This window comes from Gadus chalcogrammus, chromosome 7 (genome assembly GCF_026213295.1).
Source record: "Gadus chalcogrammus isolate NIFS_2021 chromosome 7, NIFS_Gcha_1.0, whole genome shotgun sequence".
Lineage (NCBI taxonomy): Eukaryota > Metazoa > Chordata > Actinopteri > Gadiformes > Gadidae > Gadus > Gadus chalcogrammus.
In genome coordinates this window covers 6,253,186-6,270,999 of record NC_079418.1, presented here as the reverse complement: position 1 = coordinate 6,270,999, position 17,814 = coordinate 6,253,186, and the positions used below count along the sequence as shown (strand labels likewise).

General features: G+C 45.9%; 2 protein-coding genes across 2 annotated transcripts; both read left to right on the top strand.

The window, feature by feature from the left end:
* Positions 1–353: 353 nt before the first annotated feature.
* On the top strand, positions 354–4,859 carry LOC130386396 (uncharacterized). Its single transcript, XM_056595301.1, has 12 exons — positions 354–763; positions 1,355–1,496; positions 1,662–1,881; positions 1,981–2,107; positions 2,403–2,701; positions 2,858–2,948; positions 3,175–3,291; positions 3,374–3,449; positions 3,525–3,776; positions 4,072–4,243; positions 4,380–4,528; positions 4,650–4,859. The coding sequence occupies exons 1-12, from the start codon at positions 413–415 to the stop codon at positions 4,835–4,837; spliced, it is 2,184 nt and encodes a 727-aa protein (XP_056451276.1). The 5' UTR covers positions 354–412; the 3' UTR covers positions 4,838–4,859.
* A 2,758-nt stretch (positions 4,860–7,617) lies between these two features.
* On the top strand, positions 7,618–17,200 carry pudp (pseudouridine 5'-phosphatase). Its single transcript, XM_056595302.1, has 5 exons — positions 7,618–7,875; positions 8,757–8,872; positions 9,056–9,158; positions 11,611–11,840; positions 16,681–17,200. The coding sequence occupies exons 1-5, from the start codon at positions 7,806–7,808 to the stop codon at positions 16,855–16,857; spliced, it is 696 nt and encodes a 231-aa protein (XP_056451277.1). The 5' UTR covers positions 7,618–7,805; the 3' UTR covers positions 16,858–17,200.
* Positions 17,201–17,814: the final 614 nt, after the last annotated feature.

The window sequence follows — 17,814 nt, the reverse complement described above, 5'->3', positions numbered from 1 at the left end:
CACAAAATATAAATATTAGGAAAAGTAGGTGATATATTAGTGGTTATTAGCCACAGGTTAGCGATGATTCTTATTTCTCCCACAATGCATTGCATGACGTCACATAAGGTACTCCGCGCTTTTGGACGACAGCCGAAGCCGCTAGTGAGAGAGTGACAGTGTCAGATTATATAAGTAAATACATAAATAGAGATAGCCTAGATATAGATAGATAGATCGATAGATAGATAGATAGATAGAATAGCATAACATCGATAGATAGATAGAATAGCATAACATCGATAGATAGTGAGGGATAGCATAGCATAACATAACATAACATAGATAGATAGTGAGGGATAGCATAGCATAGCATAGCATAGCATAACATATATATAGATAGAGAGAGAGAGTAGATATATAAGTAGATAACATGGTTTTCTACTGTATTTGTGGCGGGTGCAACAACTCCAGCAAAAGTGGACATAGGGTACATTGCTTCCCCAAGGACAAAGGGATTCTCCGAAGCTGGGTGCAATTTGTCAAGGTTAGGCGGGCAGATTTTTCAGCTAGCTCTGTTACCGCGTACTCCAGAATATGCAGCGCGCATTTCAAGGAGGAGGATTACCACCCAGGGGATGCCAAGATGGTCTCACTTGGTTTAAAGAGTAAGAGGACGGCGAAGTTAATTCCTACCGCCGTGCCGTCTGTGCATGCAAACCACTCTGCCTGCCCTGTCCCGAGGTCGAGAGACACCGTCTGCCGCAAGCGAGAGATTGCCACGGTAAGCATCATGCTATAGCTGCTAATTACAAGCTGCGCGTTAGCTAGCTCTGTGTATTTTGCATACCGTGTTCCCTTTGACACAGGCTCCTCTACAAGCATGATCAGTCTGACATTAGAAGAGCATATTTCTTGATAAACGAATATGAGCCAAAACAAAATTGCCCTGAAGTAAATGTCCATATCGTCATGAAAGCTTCATGGCTAGTGTTTTGATCAGTGATCGTCATCATCGAGCGGCTTTCACAACAGTGTGTTTGCGTTTTGTGTTAGTGCTAGACTGCTACGGTTCTCTTTCACATATACTGTATTTGACCGTGACCGTGTCGTCAGGGCTGTAGTGGACGCTAAACGCAAGTAAACGCAGTTTACCCACCTCTGAAATTTGAGAAACAGAGTTTATCCACTTCTCACTTCAGAGTTTAGCTACCTCCCAATACAGTAAATGTACTACCATTGGTTGCGAATCACTGATCTAAGTATTCAGTTTACCTACCTCTTATTTCACCACTACACCCTTGCATTTCTTTTTTATATACTTATATATACTATACTTTATACTAATATACTTTTTTATATTTGTTTTCGCAAGATGTTGACAGACGCCTCACAGCAGGAGACCGTGCACAGTGTAGACACTGTGGAGAGTGTCGATGCTGGGGATCAGCCCTTGCCCTCCTCCACTTCTGACGCTGGGACACAATGTTATTTGAAGCCCCCCCGATGGTCTCACGGTAAATCTTTGGTATTTTAAGGGGTATATATTATGTCTAAAACATTGCAAGTAGGACATTTCCATACACATTGATGAAATGAATACATAGCCTACACCAAAACATAGCCGCTTAGATTTGCCATGATTGTCATATGTTTGGGTATGTTTACTGCCTCTGCCACAGCTGTGCAGGTTAACCTGAAGCCCAAGATGGTTAGCGTGGGCACACAGACTTCAATCAGCCCACAAACCTCCACTCCCCTCGCTAGTCCTGAACAGACAGTTGACGATGATGATGATAATGCCACTGTCATCAGTGACTTGTCGTGGGTGCCCGAAGAGCCGATGGATGAGGAGGAATTGTTTGATGAGGAGCCACCTTACACGTGTGACCCCCACCACAAGTGAGATAATCTAAAACCAACATAGACCATATTGAATGCTCAATGCTTTGTTAGTTTGAATGACACCGCCCCCCTCCCCCTCATTTTTTGTTGTTGTAGTTGCATTGACAAATTCATTGTTTGCCAAGAGGAGCTGATGGGCCTTTTTGCCATCTGTCCGGCCTGTTGTGAGAGGTCGGATAGGAGCATCGTGCAGCAGGAAGGAACTTTTGTTAAGATCAAGCAGGTACAGTTTTGTTTATGCAGTTTTGTTTACGTGGCCATCTGATTAGAAAATCTGAATATCTAATTAAAATCTGATAGCTCTGACTGTCTTGCCAGTTAATTTACAATGTATGTACCAGGCTGGCTTAAGTCTGCTGGTTTGTGATGCCATCATATTTGAGTGTTATACTGTATTGGTCATGTGTGTTTCATTGAAAATATGAAACCTTTGACCAGTAATGTACAGTACTTACTCTATATTGAATCCTGATATACTGTTGATTACAATGTTTTATTTTATTTTCTTACATATCTAGGTCTGTGCATCATGTGGCTACCACCGTTTCTGGCAAAACCAGCCAATGCTCCACAGGAACATGCCAACCTGCAACCTCCTGTTAAGTGGGGCCATTCATTTTACTGGATGTTTGGCCACACAGACACTAAGAATGTTGACCCTGTTTGGCCTGCAGTGCATCAGTGCGAGCAGTTTCTTTCGCCATCAGCGCCGCTACACCATCCCAGTAATCGTTCAGGCCTGGCAGAATGATCAAGCCAAGAATTTTAGTGACCTACGGGCAATGGATGGCGGGCTAGTTCTTGCTGGGGACTGCAGGTAAACCAGTGTGAGAGCTAGACCAGTTCCACGTTTTGATTTTGTTATTTGTTATCATGTAGGGTGGCTTTAGTTGGCATTTGCAGTTGACATGGTGGATTGTCTTTACAGACCATGGTTTTAAAAACTTGAAACATAAATTGTAATTAATTCCAGGTCAGATTCTCCTGGGCACTGCGCAAAGTATGGGTCATACTCTCTGATAGAGGACAGAGTGAACAAGGTGGTGGATGTTCAGCTTGTTCAGGTAAACCTGATGTTATTAGACAAAGAAATGAACTCTGCAATTTGGTAAAAGGATTGTATCTTAATATAACATCTTTCCACTAGTACAACCATGCATAGAGCTTTATTGTGTATTGCCTAACTAGAGTAGTGTATCATAATGCCTGGACCAGCAACGCTTCGGTTCATTAACGCCTCCTTCAACACCACCATGCATTCTACACTTACACTGTTATGTCATGTTGCAGAGCTCAGAGGTCCCCAACAGCTCATGGTGTGAGCTTGAAGGGCTCAAGCGCAGTGTTGGCCTGCTGAGGGGAAACGACCTGCATTTGGCAACGCTGATCACGGACCGACATCGCCAGGTATTTACAATAAAAATGCAGTATAGAAGGTAAATATCTGAATTGCACTGAAGCTGGATGTTTGTGGTTTTTTTCTCCTTAGGTTGCCAAATGGGTGAGAGAGGAGCTGATCCCTGAAGGGACACAGCATTATTTTGACGTGTGGCACATTGCAAAAAGTATGTATCCATTGTTGGAACCTTGAAGCAGTTTTTGTTAGTGCATATCAATTAATACCATTTGTTCTAAAACAGGTCTGGGGAAGGCATTGGATGCAGCATCCAAAGAGTGTGACCAACTACAGTTGTGGAGGCCAGCTATAGTGAATCACCTCTATTGGACTGCAGCCTCAACCCCAGATGGCAACCCAGCGGTCATGGAGGCCAAATGGAGAAGTTTAGTGAACCACATCCAGGACATCCATGACCATGACACCCCTGCCTTCTCCAGTTGTGCCCATGGCCCTCTAGACGAAGATCAGCGCAACAAAGAGTGGCTGGACCCAGGTACAGTACTGGTATTATGCACGCTCTACATAGTTTTGTTTTAGTTGCTGTCTTTGAGTAATTGTCTGGATGCTTTGACATGTGACCTTCGTGATGAAATTATTTTTTCATTCCCTGGCAATCTCATAACATTCTGTTTACTGTTATGTTTGCTATAATTCATATGCAGGACAATTTCATGTGTTTCCATTTCAAAAAGGAATTCTGTCTGTATCCATCTTCCTGTCTATTTGTACGTTTTCCGTCTGTCTGTGTGTCTGTCTGCCTCCCTGCCTACCTGTCTTGGTCTTTTCAGGCTCATTGGCAGCAGTCAAGTTGGAGAACATAATGATGAGGGCTGCCTTGCTGAAAGATGTTCGTCAGCTGTCTCCACAGCACCAGACCTTCTCCCTTGAGGCTTACCACTCCCTCATCTTGCACTTCGCGCCCAAGCACACAGGGTTTTCATACCTTGGGATGTATAGCAGGTCAGTGCTATCCAATGGAATAACACTGCCAATTATTATGCCTTTTATAGTAATAATAGTACCTATTAACGTGCCTATTGTAGTATTTTGTCATACACCAAGTTTCAAAGGTTTTCTCAAATGTGTTATTTTGTAGGCTTCTCTTAGCGGCGCTGCATTATAATCACAATGCCAATCGTGAGACAGCACGGAGAAGTGACGGGACGGAGAAGTACTGCGTGCGGTATCCGCGCTTCAGAAAAGGTGCCCATGTGGTGCGTCCCATCAAAGAGGCAGCCTCATACGGTAAGCAGTGTCAGGCAGTTCTATCATATTTTGAGATGGCGCACGAGTGATCAGTGACAATGATCTTTATAAAGTAATATTATTATTATTATTATTATTATTATTATTATTATGTCTGCAGGTTATGCAACATCATTAATGAAGGCCCTTCGGGAGAGCTACGACAATTCACCCGCGGTTCTTCGAGAGGTTGGCGCCAATTTGTCCTCCGATGCACCCGCCCCCATCGCCAAATCCTTCGAACAGATTCCTAAGGAGGAGGCCATCAGCCTCTACCTAGCCCGGCAGTCACGCTTCAAGAAAACCTAATTTCACATTATTATTTTTTTCCACGGACAAGTCCAATGATTTAGTTATTATTTGCATGAAATTTCTTTGTATATAATTCAAAATAATTTGGTAATCATTTTACCTGTGCCTTGTCAACCTCTGTGTGCGGTGTTGTCTGGGCTCACTGCGTGTCTGCTTGATGTGCTTTTGCATGTATCACTGCATGTATGCATGCATGAAATAGTGTGTGTGTGTGTGTGTGTGTGTGTGTGTGTGAGAAAAAGAGAACCATCAACTGACCCTCGGGTATGACTACACTATTGCAGAATTTATTAGAATTAGAATTAAACATTGCGGGTCTAGCCCTTCATCAGTGTTCCTTGTATGTTTTGTGCCTAACCATTTTTTTATATAGATTTAATTCCAACCTGTGTCTTTGTTCAGTAACCATTACAAGCAATGCCAATCAACTTTTTTTTTATCCAAAATGCATGTGTTCTGTGTACTTTATAACATTTTAAGGGCAATTGAATGATCACAACAGAATAAGCATAACTTATTTTTATTCATTTTCATCCAAACAAGGCCATTGAAAGCCCTGATAGGTCTGGTCATCATTCTGGAATTGCTGTCTGATGGTTGAAACCACGCAAGAGGGTAGAGGCTTCCTTACGCCCCGTGCCCACTACCTCCGTCAGTTGTCCGTTGCCCATTGACTTTGAATGGGGACGGTCGCGCAATGCATTGTGGATCCGTCCGTTGACTTGGAGCGTTCGCCACCGTCAGAAAGTTGAAAAATGTTCAACTTTTTCGGCAGCGACGGTTCCGTCATCCAATCAGATCGCGTATGCAAATTTAAGCACTGTGACGCGACTCGGGCTCTGACGATACTGGAAAGGGGGAAAGCGGGTCTTCTTGCCTCGCAACAAGCAGGAAGAAGCGGGAAGAACCCGGCGAAGCGATTTGATTGGCTGACGGTTGCCTCTGCAAAGACTACTCCCCCATCCGTCAGCCACGCCTTCCCACGTCCGTTGACTGACGGTGCAGTGGGCACGAGGTGTTATACTCCTCCCTAAAACGCCATAAGCCCAGCGTATAGCTTGCCTGTACGCAGTGTACCGGTATTGCCTAGGGATAAGTAGGAAAGATTCTTATGTTTAAAACTCTGTAAGTTGGTTGGAAACGTCATTTTAAGCCTGTTTCTTATGCATGTTTATTGTGTATGCAACAAATCTCCTGTCACCTATAACTTGATTCAAATGACTCAGTGTAAAAAGATTTGTAAAGTAAACATAAACCATGAACATACTCGTGCGTGCTGGCTTGAAGGGGACCATGATCCTGCCTGAAGTGGGTGTATGCTATTTTTTAGCACAAACGGATTCAGGCAGCATGCCTCAAATCCAGGATGCTGCGTAAGGCACGTTACATCTGCTGGCCGCGGGGTGAGCTCCTCGACCAGCGACCAAAACGCGCTCACCTCCCTACAACACAAGCTCTCCACCACAGTTTCCATGGGACGACACCGCCCACACAGACACCTGCCAAACACAGCGACACAGACACGCTTACTGCTCTCTCCCGGTAAGCGGTATCCTGACAGTTTCAATGACATCAATCACGAGGAAAACGAGTTAGCACTATCAAAAATAATCACACTGAAGACATAACCAGCCTACTCGGCGTCGGCTACGTTTGCAAACAACATTTTCACCGGAGAAAGGTAAAAGCTTAGAATAAACACTAGGGGTTCACAGGTGGGACTGTCAAGCTATTATGCCTTCTATTTCTGGATCTTCTGACTAAGTTTAGGGTACTTATCTGAGCCAATGACATAATCACTGTCACTAGATATAAAGAAAACGTTGACTTTCATTCGATGCTATTCACTGAAAAAATAAGTTATTGTATGCACTGCTGTTCATAGACTACTAGCTCCAGCGCTCCTTGCTACGTTTCTAAATGGTAGCAACTCACCAGGACACTTCACCAACTCTCCACTCATTCTCCTCTGACCATGCATTTATTTGTCTTTGACGGCCATCGGCTCTCGGTATTTCCTCATTTCCCCTCATACGCCTAACCGGTTCGAAATTATATGGCTGTGGGCCATCATAAATGTTGAGAGTGGGTCTTGCTACCTCTTCCTCGTCCGCCATAATGCTAGTTCTAGTATGCGTCTACCCTACGTGACGTCATCGCCAAATTGCGTAAAAAATAACCGTTACTAACCAAAAACTACAAAAACTGGACTTTAACACCATTTTGGAGACATTTCTAACTTTATATACATATTTTGAGTGCTTTATGTACCCATTAATCAAAACTTCCGGTTAACCTGCACCAGAGAGAGAGAGAGAGAGAGAGAGAGAGAGAGAGAGAGAGAGAGATTTAATTATTTTACATAAGTCCACCTCAATCGGGACTCAATCGCTGGAGGAATGTTTAAAAACACACATATATTATTGAAATTGGCTTTTACTTTGAGCTGTGGTGAGGAAAATCTAATTAGTTGGGAGAGGGGAGGAGGATTTAAGAAGATCTTGTGAATTTCTAAGACTTTGATTTGGTTGTATTTATACATATATTTATATTTATATATAGATATCAGTCCATCTAGCTTTATAACTATCTCTGTCTGTCTGTCTGTCTGTCTGTCTGTCTGTCTGTCTGTCTGTCTGTCTGTCTGTCTGTCTGTCTGTCTGTAGTCCTATAAACATACTCAGACGTGTGTAGGCCGTCTACTGCTGAGACGATATGACTTCATATTCCATGAGTCCTTGCGCGGGGGGCGGGACAACCATAAAGCTGCGCGGAGTTCCTCTGCGACGCTTCCGTTCAGTTTCCGGGATACTTATACTCTACCGGACCATAGAAAAGCTTCAGAAAAGTCGCATTTAAATCGCGAAACGACGCGTCGTAAAAGCCGGCCTGTTGGCTTCGTGTTTAGCCGCTCATTGTGTCGTTATTTGTCCGTATTTCAACGTTTATCGGTTCCTCCTGCGCCATGTCTCTGCCCAACCAGACCTTCATGCCCGTCACTCATGTGCTCTTCGACATGGACGGACTACTTCTAGGTCTTAAAACCTGCTTTTAAAAAATATATCTTTACTTAGAAATATAAAAATAATTAATTTCCGTGTTGTCAGAACACGTATACGACGCACTCCCACACCGATACGGTCGTTGTAGTTTATCAACGGTCTCCAGCTTTATCTTTGCATGAAACATGATGTGTATAAAAACCTGTAAAGCAAACGGCTAATTGAATTGTGCGTCATCGTGCGTGTGTATGTAGGCTCCACGGTTGTGTGCGTGGTGGCTAGTCCCCCTCTTTGACCCGTTGTGACGTCATGGGACAGCAACACGCACACAACCATGGACCCTCAAGACAGACACGAATACGGACATTACGACGTCACGGCCGTGTTTGACCCAGAATTTTTGTATCAGTGTTTTATGAATGAGTCTAATAGAAAAAAAATTAGCCTATCAAGCATTGAAATACGTAAATAATGCATAATTGGACCTGTAAGCTATTAATATTAGTATATATATATTATTTCATCCGGCTACAATTAGATTCTGATATGCATTCTGAAATTTACAAAATAAATCAATTATATTGTTTACACACACACACACACACACACACACACACACACACACACACACACACACACACACACACACACACACACACACACACACACACAAACTGTCTCACACATAGTAGACACCCACTATACATGACGTGTGACAGATAGACACACACCCACAGATAGAGGCATACAGAGCCATTGACATACAGACAGAATGAAAGACACACAAACGGAGATTGAGACACACACATAGACACACTTTTACAGACAGACGGAGACACACACACACACACGCATTCATTCATTAATTCACACTCCCATCAGCCCATCCTTCCTAACCCCTCCCCCCTTCCCAGACACAGAGCGGCTCTACACAGTGTCCTTCCAGGAGGTGTGCGATCGCTTCGGGAAGCTGTACACCTGGGACGTCAAGGCCCAGGTGATGGGCATGCAGGCCCTGGCCGCCGCCCAGGTGATCACAGCCCCATGACTCACTCACTGATGCTCACTCACTCACTCACGTACTCACATCTCTCTTGCTCACTCACTCACTCGCTTCCTCGCTCGCTCACTCACTCATTCACTCATTCATTCACCCACTCCATCCTCACCCACTCACTAACTCTCCCCCCCCCCCCCCCCCTCTCTCTCCCAGCTGATCAGAGACGCCCTCGGTCTCCCCCTCACAGCCCAGGAGCTGTTGGATGAGACCCGACGCGTGCAGGAGAGGGTCTTCCCCGACGCCCAGCTCATGCCAGGTATGTGTTCTGGTCTGGTTTAGGGAGAGAGGGAGATAGAGGGGGAGAGAGAGAGAGAGGGATGATGGGGAAAGTAGAGGGAGATGGGAGAGAGCGAGAGAGAGAGAGAGAGATAGACAGAGAGAAAGAGAGGGGAGGAGAGAAAATGAGAGACAGAGTGGCCCTCATTTATCAAACGAACGTAGAAATGAGCGCAAATCTGAACGCATGATTCATCTTACGATAGGACCCACGTGAGATTTACGAAACCTTCGTATCACACCAATCCCAGCGTACGAAGGATCTTGGTGTTGATAAATACGGCGGCTGAGATCGATCGTAATGAACGTGACACGCCCATATAAAAGCACGTCTTCAGAAGTCTCGCCCCCAACTTTTACGACATGGAGAAACGTCCAACGGTAAAATAGAGGAATTTTTCAATGGAGACGCTCGGGTCACTGGTGGATGCGAACCGTCTGGTTTTATTTGGTAGCCTAAAAGCTGGCATTAAAGGCCAGCAAAAGAATGCTATATGGAAGGAAATAACTGTTGCAGTGAATATTGTTTCCAATGTTCGTCGGGCTACGGAAGAGGTTTGTTAATTAAATTAATTAAATAATAAATTAAATGTGCAACTTCTGTTATCCAGCTTAAAACATTTCACATATATGCTATTGTTTGCATTCCGTTAAAGTTATTTAATTCCGAATAAGGTGAAGAAAAAATGGTCCGACATGAAGCTCATCACCAAAAAACGTGTTGCGGCTGTGAAGCCGGCCAAGCAAGAAACGGGAGGAGGCCGGTGCAGTGCGACTGCAGCGTAACTCACCGAGATGACTCTGACCATGTAGTGCGCCCTGATGTAGACGATGCCCAACGTTGCTATTTTGGAAAATAAAAGAATCGTGCGTGCCCCCAGGCCATCGGGCTACCATGTTCAGGATTGACATTCTGGCATCGCAAATAATCTGAGCATTAACTGAATGGTAGCTTTTGCGGTTGATGTACGCGTAATCATTAATAGATGGAGGCTTCATACGCACATGGGTACAATCAACCGCACCAATCACATTTGGAAACATAGCAATAGCATAAAAATCCCGTTTGATTCCAGTTTGCTGATCGTTAGTGTATGGAATTTAATATAACGTTCAGAGAGGGACAGTATAGCTGCCAAAACTGCTGGCATGGTTCGGATACTTGGCTGGGAAATACCAGACCTGTCCCCGATCTCCCGCTGAAAGGTCCCGGTGGCCAAAAACCCCAAGGTAGAGCACACCTGCACTGGCACAGGTATTGCGTTTAGTCGCCTAGTTTCTCGCCTTAACTGTGGCTCCAAAGCATTGCATAGCTCCATCAGGAGATGCCTTGGGAGACGAAAACGACTCAAGAGCCATTCATCGCTCTCCATAAAAAAATCGGCGCGGTCTCGAAAAACTCTCTCTCGTCTTAGACGTGCGTTGAGGTCCTCTAACAGAGCCAGATCTGCCATCGCTGCGACTCGACCACCTATTTGGCAAAGCTCCTGTTTATATAGACAGCTGAATAAACATTTCACCTGTCACATTCTAATTATTTTCATAGCAATACTGTTTTTAATTAGGGCTGACTTGATTGTAATTGTTTGAACGGCTGGGCTAATTCCAATTTATTTAGTAATTAATACAGATGTGCAACATGGGCTACTTGTGCTGCACTATTCATCAGTGAAATACCCGTGTGTTGCGCCAAAAAAACTTGCGTACACGAGCTCAGACCTGACGTGAGATTTCATCGCAGCCTGCGCTCACGTTCAAATTGATAAATGCCAAGCTCAACGTTGAAATGAGCGTAGATCCATTTTACGCACGTTTTCTGTCGTACGCTCGTTTGATAAATGAGGGCCAGTGTGTTTAGGAGAGGATTCTCCCCGATGCCTCCCTGATGCCAGGTACGTGTTCCGGTTTAGGGAGGTTATTTTGAGTTTCTGGGTCATGTTTGACATTGGTCCTCCCCCCCTGTCTCCCCCGTCTCCCCCAGCCCCCTACGCACTATATGAGCTTGATTACCCAGCATGCAGTGGTGGATACTGGATTGTGCTGGTCTATAAAGTGCTAAAAATTAATTTAGAGATGGCAATTCAGTGGGCATTTTTACAATGGGAGTGACGAGAGAGTGGGTGAGTATTGAGAGAGGAGTGAGGTCTCACTCACTCACTCTAACACCAAAAGTAAGGATGACTGCAGGGCACCCAAAGTTTATTGTCGCACGTTCAACCCTCTCCGAGTGAGTGAGTGAGTGAGTGACAGCAGACTCAATCGCTCGCTCACTCACTCACAAACTCACTTACTCCGTCTTCATTCACTCATTCACTCTCTCTCTCCTTCTGTCTCTTCCCTCCCTCCTCGTCCCCACCCTCTCTCAACCCCCTCGCCTCTCTCCCCTCTCTCTCTCTCTCTTTCCTCTCCCTCTCCCTCTCCCCTCACCCCAGGCGTGGAGAAGCTTGTCGACCATCTTCTCAAACACAGCGTCCCGGTTGCCGTTGCAACCAGCTCGGCGGGCTCCACCTATGCCCTGAAGACGAGCGGCCACCGAGCGTTCTTCGGCCGGTTCGCCCACGTCGTCCTCGGCGACGACCCCGAGGTCAGGCGGAGCAAACCGCAGCCGGACTCCTTCCTGGTGGGGGCGGCCCGCTTCAGCCCCCCCGCCAAGCCCCAGCAGGTAGGACACACATATTCACTCATTCACCGACTCAATAACACACTCAACTGACTGAATCACGCACCCACTCACTCACTCACTCAATCAATAACACACTCAACTGACCCGATAACGCATTCACTCACACACTCACTCACTCATTCATTGACTCAATAACGCACTCACGTTTGTGTGCGTGCGTGTTTGTGTGCGTGTGTGTGTGTGTATGCGTGCATGTGTGTGTGTGTGCGTGCGTGGCCCTTAGGTTCCAAGTGTTTGTGTACACACACACACAAGGATCTAAATATTGCTGAATAATTGCCATACTCCCTCCCCTCTCTCCCCTCTCCCCCTCGTAGCCCGTGGATGTTGTTTACATCGCCACATTGTTTCAGTAGCTGTTGTTGCAGGCGGTCGCCTCTCTCTCTCTCTCTCTCTCTCTCTCTCTCTCTCTCTCTCTCTCTCTCTCTCTCTCTCTCTCTCTCTCTCTCTCTCTCTCTCGCGCGCTCTCTCTCTCTCTGTCGTGCTTTTACAGATGTTCTCTCCTCCGTCTCTGAGGTTTCCCCGCCAAGAGCCCTGTTGCCGTGGGTACGAGCGAGCTAGCAGACTTTGTTAAAAATAAAATAAAAAACACCCCCCAAAATAAGTAACTACCGTTTGAGTGTGTGTGTGTGTGTGTGTGTGTGTGTGTGTGTGTGTGTGTGTATGTGTGTGTGTGTGTGTGTGTGTGTGTCACTACGAGTGTGTGTGTTGTGTGTGTGTGTGTGTGTGTGTGTGTGTGTGTGTGTGAATGCAGCTATGTGTGTATGTGTGTGTGTGTGTTTGTTTCAGTGTGTGTGTGCAGTGAGACTGGTGTGCTACCGTCGGGCACAAACGCGCACAATAAAGTTTTGGGTGAAACTTGGGTTGTGTTGAGAAGGAGGAGGCGACAACGTCTTGTCTCCTCCTCTGTCACCTAGCAACGCTCTGATCCCTGATCAAGGATGAACCCCTGAACCTTTAGCCCCCTCACCCCCCGTTCCCTCCCTCCCTCACCTCATCCCTCTCTCTCTCCCTCTCTACCTCCCTCCCCCCGCTCTCTCCCTCCCCCCTCCATCCCCCACTATTCCTCCCACTCTTTCTCCCCCCTCCCTCTCTCTCTCGCCTCCCTCTGCCCCTCTCTCTCTCCCTCTCCCCCTCTCTCTCTCCTTCCCTTCTCTCTCTGTCTCTCTCACTTCCTCTCTCTCCTCCCTCTCTCTTTCTCTCTCTCCCTCCCTCTCCGTAGTTTACAGCAGATTTCCCCATCTCTCCAATCCCCCCAACTCTTCCATGGATTAAGGGCGGGAGGTATGGAGGGAGATAGAGGAAGGGTTAGGGATGCAGAGAGAGAGAGAGAGAGAGAGAGAGAGAGAGAGAGAGAGAGAGAGAGAGAGAGAGAGAGAGAGAGAGAGAGAGAGAGAGAGAGAGAGAGAGAGAGGTAGGAAGCGAGTGAGGGTGATGTAGACTCAATAATGTAGACGTGGGGAAACGCGGCCTCTGCCCTGGTACGTCCCGGGAAGGGAGGGAGAGACGGAGGGAGAGAGGGATATATGTCGGCTTATCTGTCACTGTCACCAGTGAAGATGGTTGCCACGATGTCAAGAGAAAGCACACACTGGACGTTCTTTTAGGCAACTTGAAGAAACTCCCTCCCTTCTTCCCTCTCTTCCTTTCTCCCTCCATTCCTCCCTTTTCTGACCTTTCCTTGTTTATATCTTTGTGTATGTGTTCTTTATACCTGTGTGTGTGTGTGTGTATTTATATCTGTGTGTGCATGTGTGTGTGTGTTTATATATGTGTGTGTGTGTGTGTGTGCGTTTATATCTGTGGTGCACTCTCATATATGTATGTGTGTCTGTGTTTTTATTTGTGTGTGTTCCTTTATATGCGCCAAACATTGTCCATTAAGACCAATCCATCCCTCTTGTATTCCCACTCCCTCCCCCCGGTCGCCTGCGGCGTCCATTTTGTCTCCCCCTCTGGAAGCTGATTAGATGGGCGCTCCGTCGACGCATCGGCTAATTACCGCCGTTAATTGCTCCCGAAACAAGGGAATTAGAGCGGGGTCCCCCACTCTACTCCCCCTGCCCCCCTGCCCACTATAGCGCTCCCCGTCTGAGGCCTTATGTTACCGACTCATCTCTCCACCCTGCCTCCCCTCCTCTCTCTCTCTCTGTCTCTCTCTGTCTCTCTGTCTCTCTCTCTCCCTTTGAAACTCACACACACACACAGACACTCGTTTCATATCTACACTAGTTAAAGCCTATTAATGACTGAGGGAGAGACTAAGAGGGGATGGGACCCGGTTATCCTTCCCGCCTCCCCCTCGCTGCCTCCCCTCCCTCCCTTCCCGCCAACCATCCCTCCCTCCCTCCCTCCCTCCCTCTCCCCTGCAACACCCTTAATTCCCTCCACATCCCTCCCTCCCTACCCTTCGATCCCTCGCTCATTCCTCCCTCCCTCCCTCCCTCTCTCCCTCCCGCCTTCTCACTCTCTCTCTCTCCCTCCCTCCCTCTCACTCTTTTTCTCTCTCTCTCTCTCTCTCTCTCTCTCTCTCTCTCTCTCTCTCTCCCTACCTCCCCCACAACACCCGCTGTTTACAGTGAGGTCTGAGTGTTTAAAGCTCCACAGTGTTTAAAGTACATTACGAGAGGCTCCCTGATTAAAGGGGACGCTCGTGTAATTTATAGGAAATACGGTTGAAGACACATGTTGGAGAGGAGTGAAGGGATAATATTTTTGCCGTTGTTGTTGGTTTTTGTGTGTATGTGTGTGTGTGTTTTTGTTGGGGTTAATACGCGTGTGTGTGTGTGTGTGTGTGCACGCATCTGTGTGTGGTGCTGTTAATACGTGTGTGTGTGTATGTGTGTGTGTGTGTGTGTGCGTGCACATGGGTGTGCAACTGTGTGTGTTGTTGTTAATACGTGTGTGTTTGTGTGTGTGTGAATCCCCATGCAGTGTTAGGATCAGTGCCGCTGCATAAATCAATATATTATTGTTATGACCGTTAGTGTAATGAAGTGTGAACTCATGTGCACTTGTATACTTAAAACAATGATATATACATATTCATATTTTGACTTATTAAGAGGAATTGTCGGTGTGTGAGAGGGAGGGGGGGGGGGAGGGGAGGGAGAGAGGGATGGAGAGAGATAGTTTAACAACCTTTAGAGAGGGGGAAACAAAGAGAGGGAGAGAGAGAAAGAGATTAATTAATTACCTTTAGAGAGGGAAATGAACATAAAATAATTGTACATTTTAAGTTGTGATTAATTCAGGTCCCTGTATAGTTCAACAGAAACATAAAACAATCGTCTATATATATATATATATATATATATATATATACAAACATTTTTAGACCAATGAGGAGGAGCGAAATTAACTCTCTGGGCTCGGTTCCCCGCCTCCTCCCCTGAAGGGTTCAGTCCATGTGAAAGGAGCCTAGGATGTGCTAGTGGTTTTACCATCCCTCTATCCTCCTCTTCCTCCCCTTCCTCACCTCCCTCCCTCCCTTCCTCCCTCCCTCCTTCCCTCCCTCGTTCCAGCCTCTTTCTCCCTTTCCTCCTCCTCCACTTCCTCCTCCTACATCTTCCTCTTCCCCCTCCCGCTCTCCTCCAATTCCTCCCTCTCTTCCTCTCCCTCCTCCTCTTTTCTTTCTCCCTCTCCTCCCTCTCATCCTCTCCCTCCCCTCTCCTCCCTCCTTCCCTCCCTTCTCCTCCTCCTCTTCCTCCCCTTCCTTCCCTCCCTTTCTCCCTCCCATCTTCCCTGCCTCCCTCTCTCCCTCGCTCCTTCCCTCTCTCCCTCCCTATCGTCCATCTCGTTCCCGGTACAGCTACTTATTTCAGGTTATACGTTTTATCGTCATGGTAATCGCACTGTAGTTTTCCGTATTGTAGGTTCGCTGGATGTCCCTCCCTGATATAACTGATTACTCTGTGCTCACGGAGAATCTAGGCCACAACGTTATGATGATAAAACACTCTGAATGTTTTAATAATTCTTAGGTTGTGTTCTAGCAATAGCTCATCTTTTTATACTTTTCATTCTCTAGTGTGCTACATTTTACATCGGATTGCGTTTATGTTAATGAAAGATATATACATACATATTGATGTATTTTCTAACGCTGAATATTTTAATAATTGTAATTATTTATTGATAATAATTATGTTTTATCCATATCTCTCATGCCCCGACATCTTTCTATACCTTTCATTCTCAAAATATGCTGGATTGGATTAAGTCGATACATGTATATTGATGCGATATGGTCAAACTAAATATTTTAATAGTTAGAATAATTATTTAACAATAATTATGTCTTATCCATGACATCTTTTCTATATTTTCATACTTAAAATATGCTATATCGGATTGAGTTTATGTTAATTAAAGATATATACATTTATATTGATAGAAAATGCGTTAATAATTCAACATAAAATAAGCATGCTAAGGTACTCCCCTTGTCTATGATTTAGGTAATTAATTATCGTTTATGTAATCACTGTAATACTTCTGTCGTACTTTATGTGTTACCATGAATACATATTAGGGAGGAAGGATCCGATCTTTTCGGACTGATCCCCGATCTTTTTTGAAAAAACAGTTCTCTTGTTTAAATTTGTCACATGTCAATTTCATAATCTAATTGTTTCACAAGCAACGTCACAAATACAATGCCTCACTTTTACCTCGCTGGAACACACAGCTGCAAAGCGATTCGTTGTCTAGTGTTCTTTGTCACATTTCCTGACTGGCTAGCCCCACCCACAAGGGGTCCCTCTCACGCAGACTCATATAGAGCAACTTTAACACGAATGTTAACTGTGATCCCCAGTGCCTGGTGTTTGAAGACGCCCCCAACGGAGTGAAGGCCGGACTGGCTGCCGGCATGCAGGTGGTGATGATCCCAGACCCCAACCTAGACCGTGGTCTTACCCAGGAGGCCACACTGGTCATGGCCAGTATGGAGGACTTCCGGCCTGAGCTCTTCGGCCTGCCCGCCTATGACTGAGGCTTCAGACACTTTCCGTCACAGTGTAGTGCACTCATGCACCCTCAACGTGGGAACTTCCGGAGCGGCAGCTCAGTAGCGGTCTGCAATTAAGTCAGTCTGTGTGTGATGTTTCTGAAGGTGGTCAGTGTGACGCTGGGATCGTAACTGGAGTTCAGGAAACGACCAATTGTGCTTTTCGTAATCTGCCTTTTTAAAGTGAAAGGGTATTAAAGGCGTATGAAACATAAAACCTCACTTTTTTGTTGTAACTTTATAATATGCCTTCTATGATAGTCATCAATGTAATCTTGCCACTGAAATTTTGAAATAAACTAGTTCAATAGATGTTGTCTCTCTGTTTGTCTGTCTGTCTGTCTCTCTGTCTGTCAGTGTGTGTGTGCATGCGTGCGTTCGATGTAATCCCCTGTCGTAGAATCGGAGAAGCCTTCCTCCTCTTTCAACTCTGTGGGGGTCCATCCCCCACACCCCCCCAGACCACAAGCATGCTCTCCTCACTGCCATGCGCCTTTGGGACTACCAAACAGGATTTCAACCGCGTCCCTCGCGGTGACCTCCCGCGGAGCTCCTTTCATCCTCGGAGCGCTTCTCTCCCCCTTTTCCTCCTCTTCCTCTTCTTCCTGCACGACTCAAAACTCGAATGCTTTGTTGCCTCAAATCCCTCCGTGGTCAATGTGTGTGTCACTCTCTTAGAAACACTAACATGTACGCACACGCATGTGTATGCACTCACACAAACACACACACGTCGCAGACACACACGCGTGCGAGCGTGTATGCACACTCAGACACACAAACACAAGCAAACACACACACATACACACTGGCAGACACACACACACACACATACACACTCTGCCACACACACATACACACACTCGTAAACAGACACACACACACACACACACTAAGACAAAATCAGACACACACACACAATCATACACACAGACACACACA

Coding starts and splice junctions, on each gene's coding strand:
- LOC130386396 (XM_056595301.1), top strand. CDS start 413: ATGGTTTTCTACTGTATTTGTGGCGGGTGCAACAACTCCAGCAAAAGT. Junction 3,450..3,524: donor CGTGTGGCACATTGCAAAAA/GTATGTATCCAT, acceptor GTTCTAAAACAG/GTCTGGGGAAGGCATTGGAT. Junction 4,244..4,379: donor TACCTTGGGATGTATAGCAG/GTCAGTGCTATC, acceptor GTTATTTTGTAG/GCTTCTCTTAGCGGCGCTGC.
- pudp (XM_056595302.1), top strand. CDS start 7,806: ATGTCTCTGCCCAACCAGACCTTCATGCCCGTCACTCATGTGCTCTTC. Junction 7,876..8,756: donor CATGGACGGACTACTTCTAG/GTCTTAAAACCT, acceptor CCCCCTTCCCAG/ACACAGAGCGGCTCTACACA. Junction 9,159..11,610: donor CGACGCCCAGCTCATGCCAG/GTATGTGTTCTG, acceptor CCCTCACCCCAG/GCGTGGAGAAGCTTGTCGAC.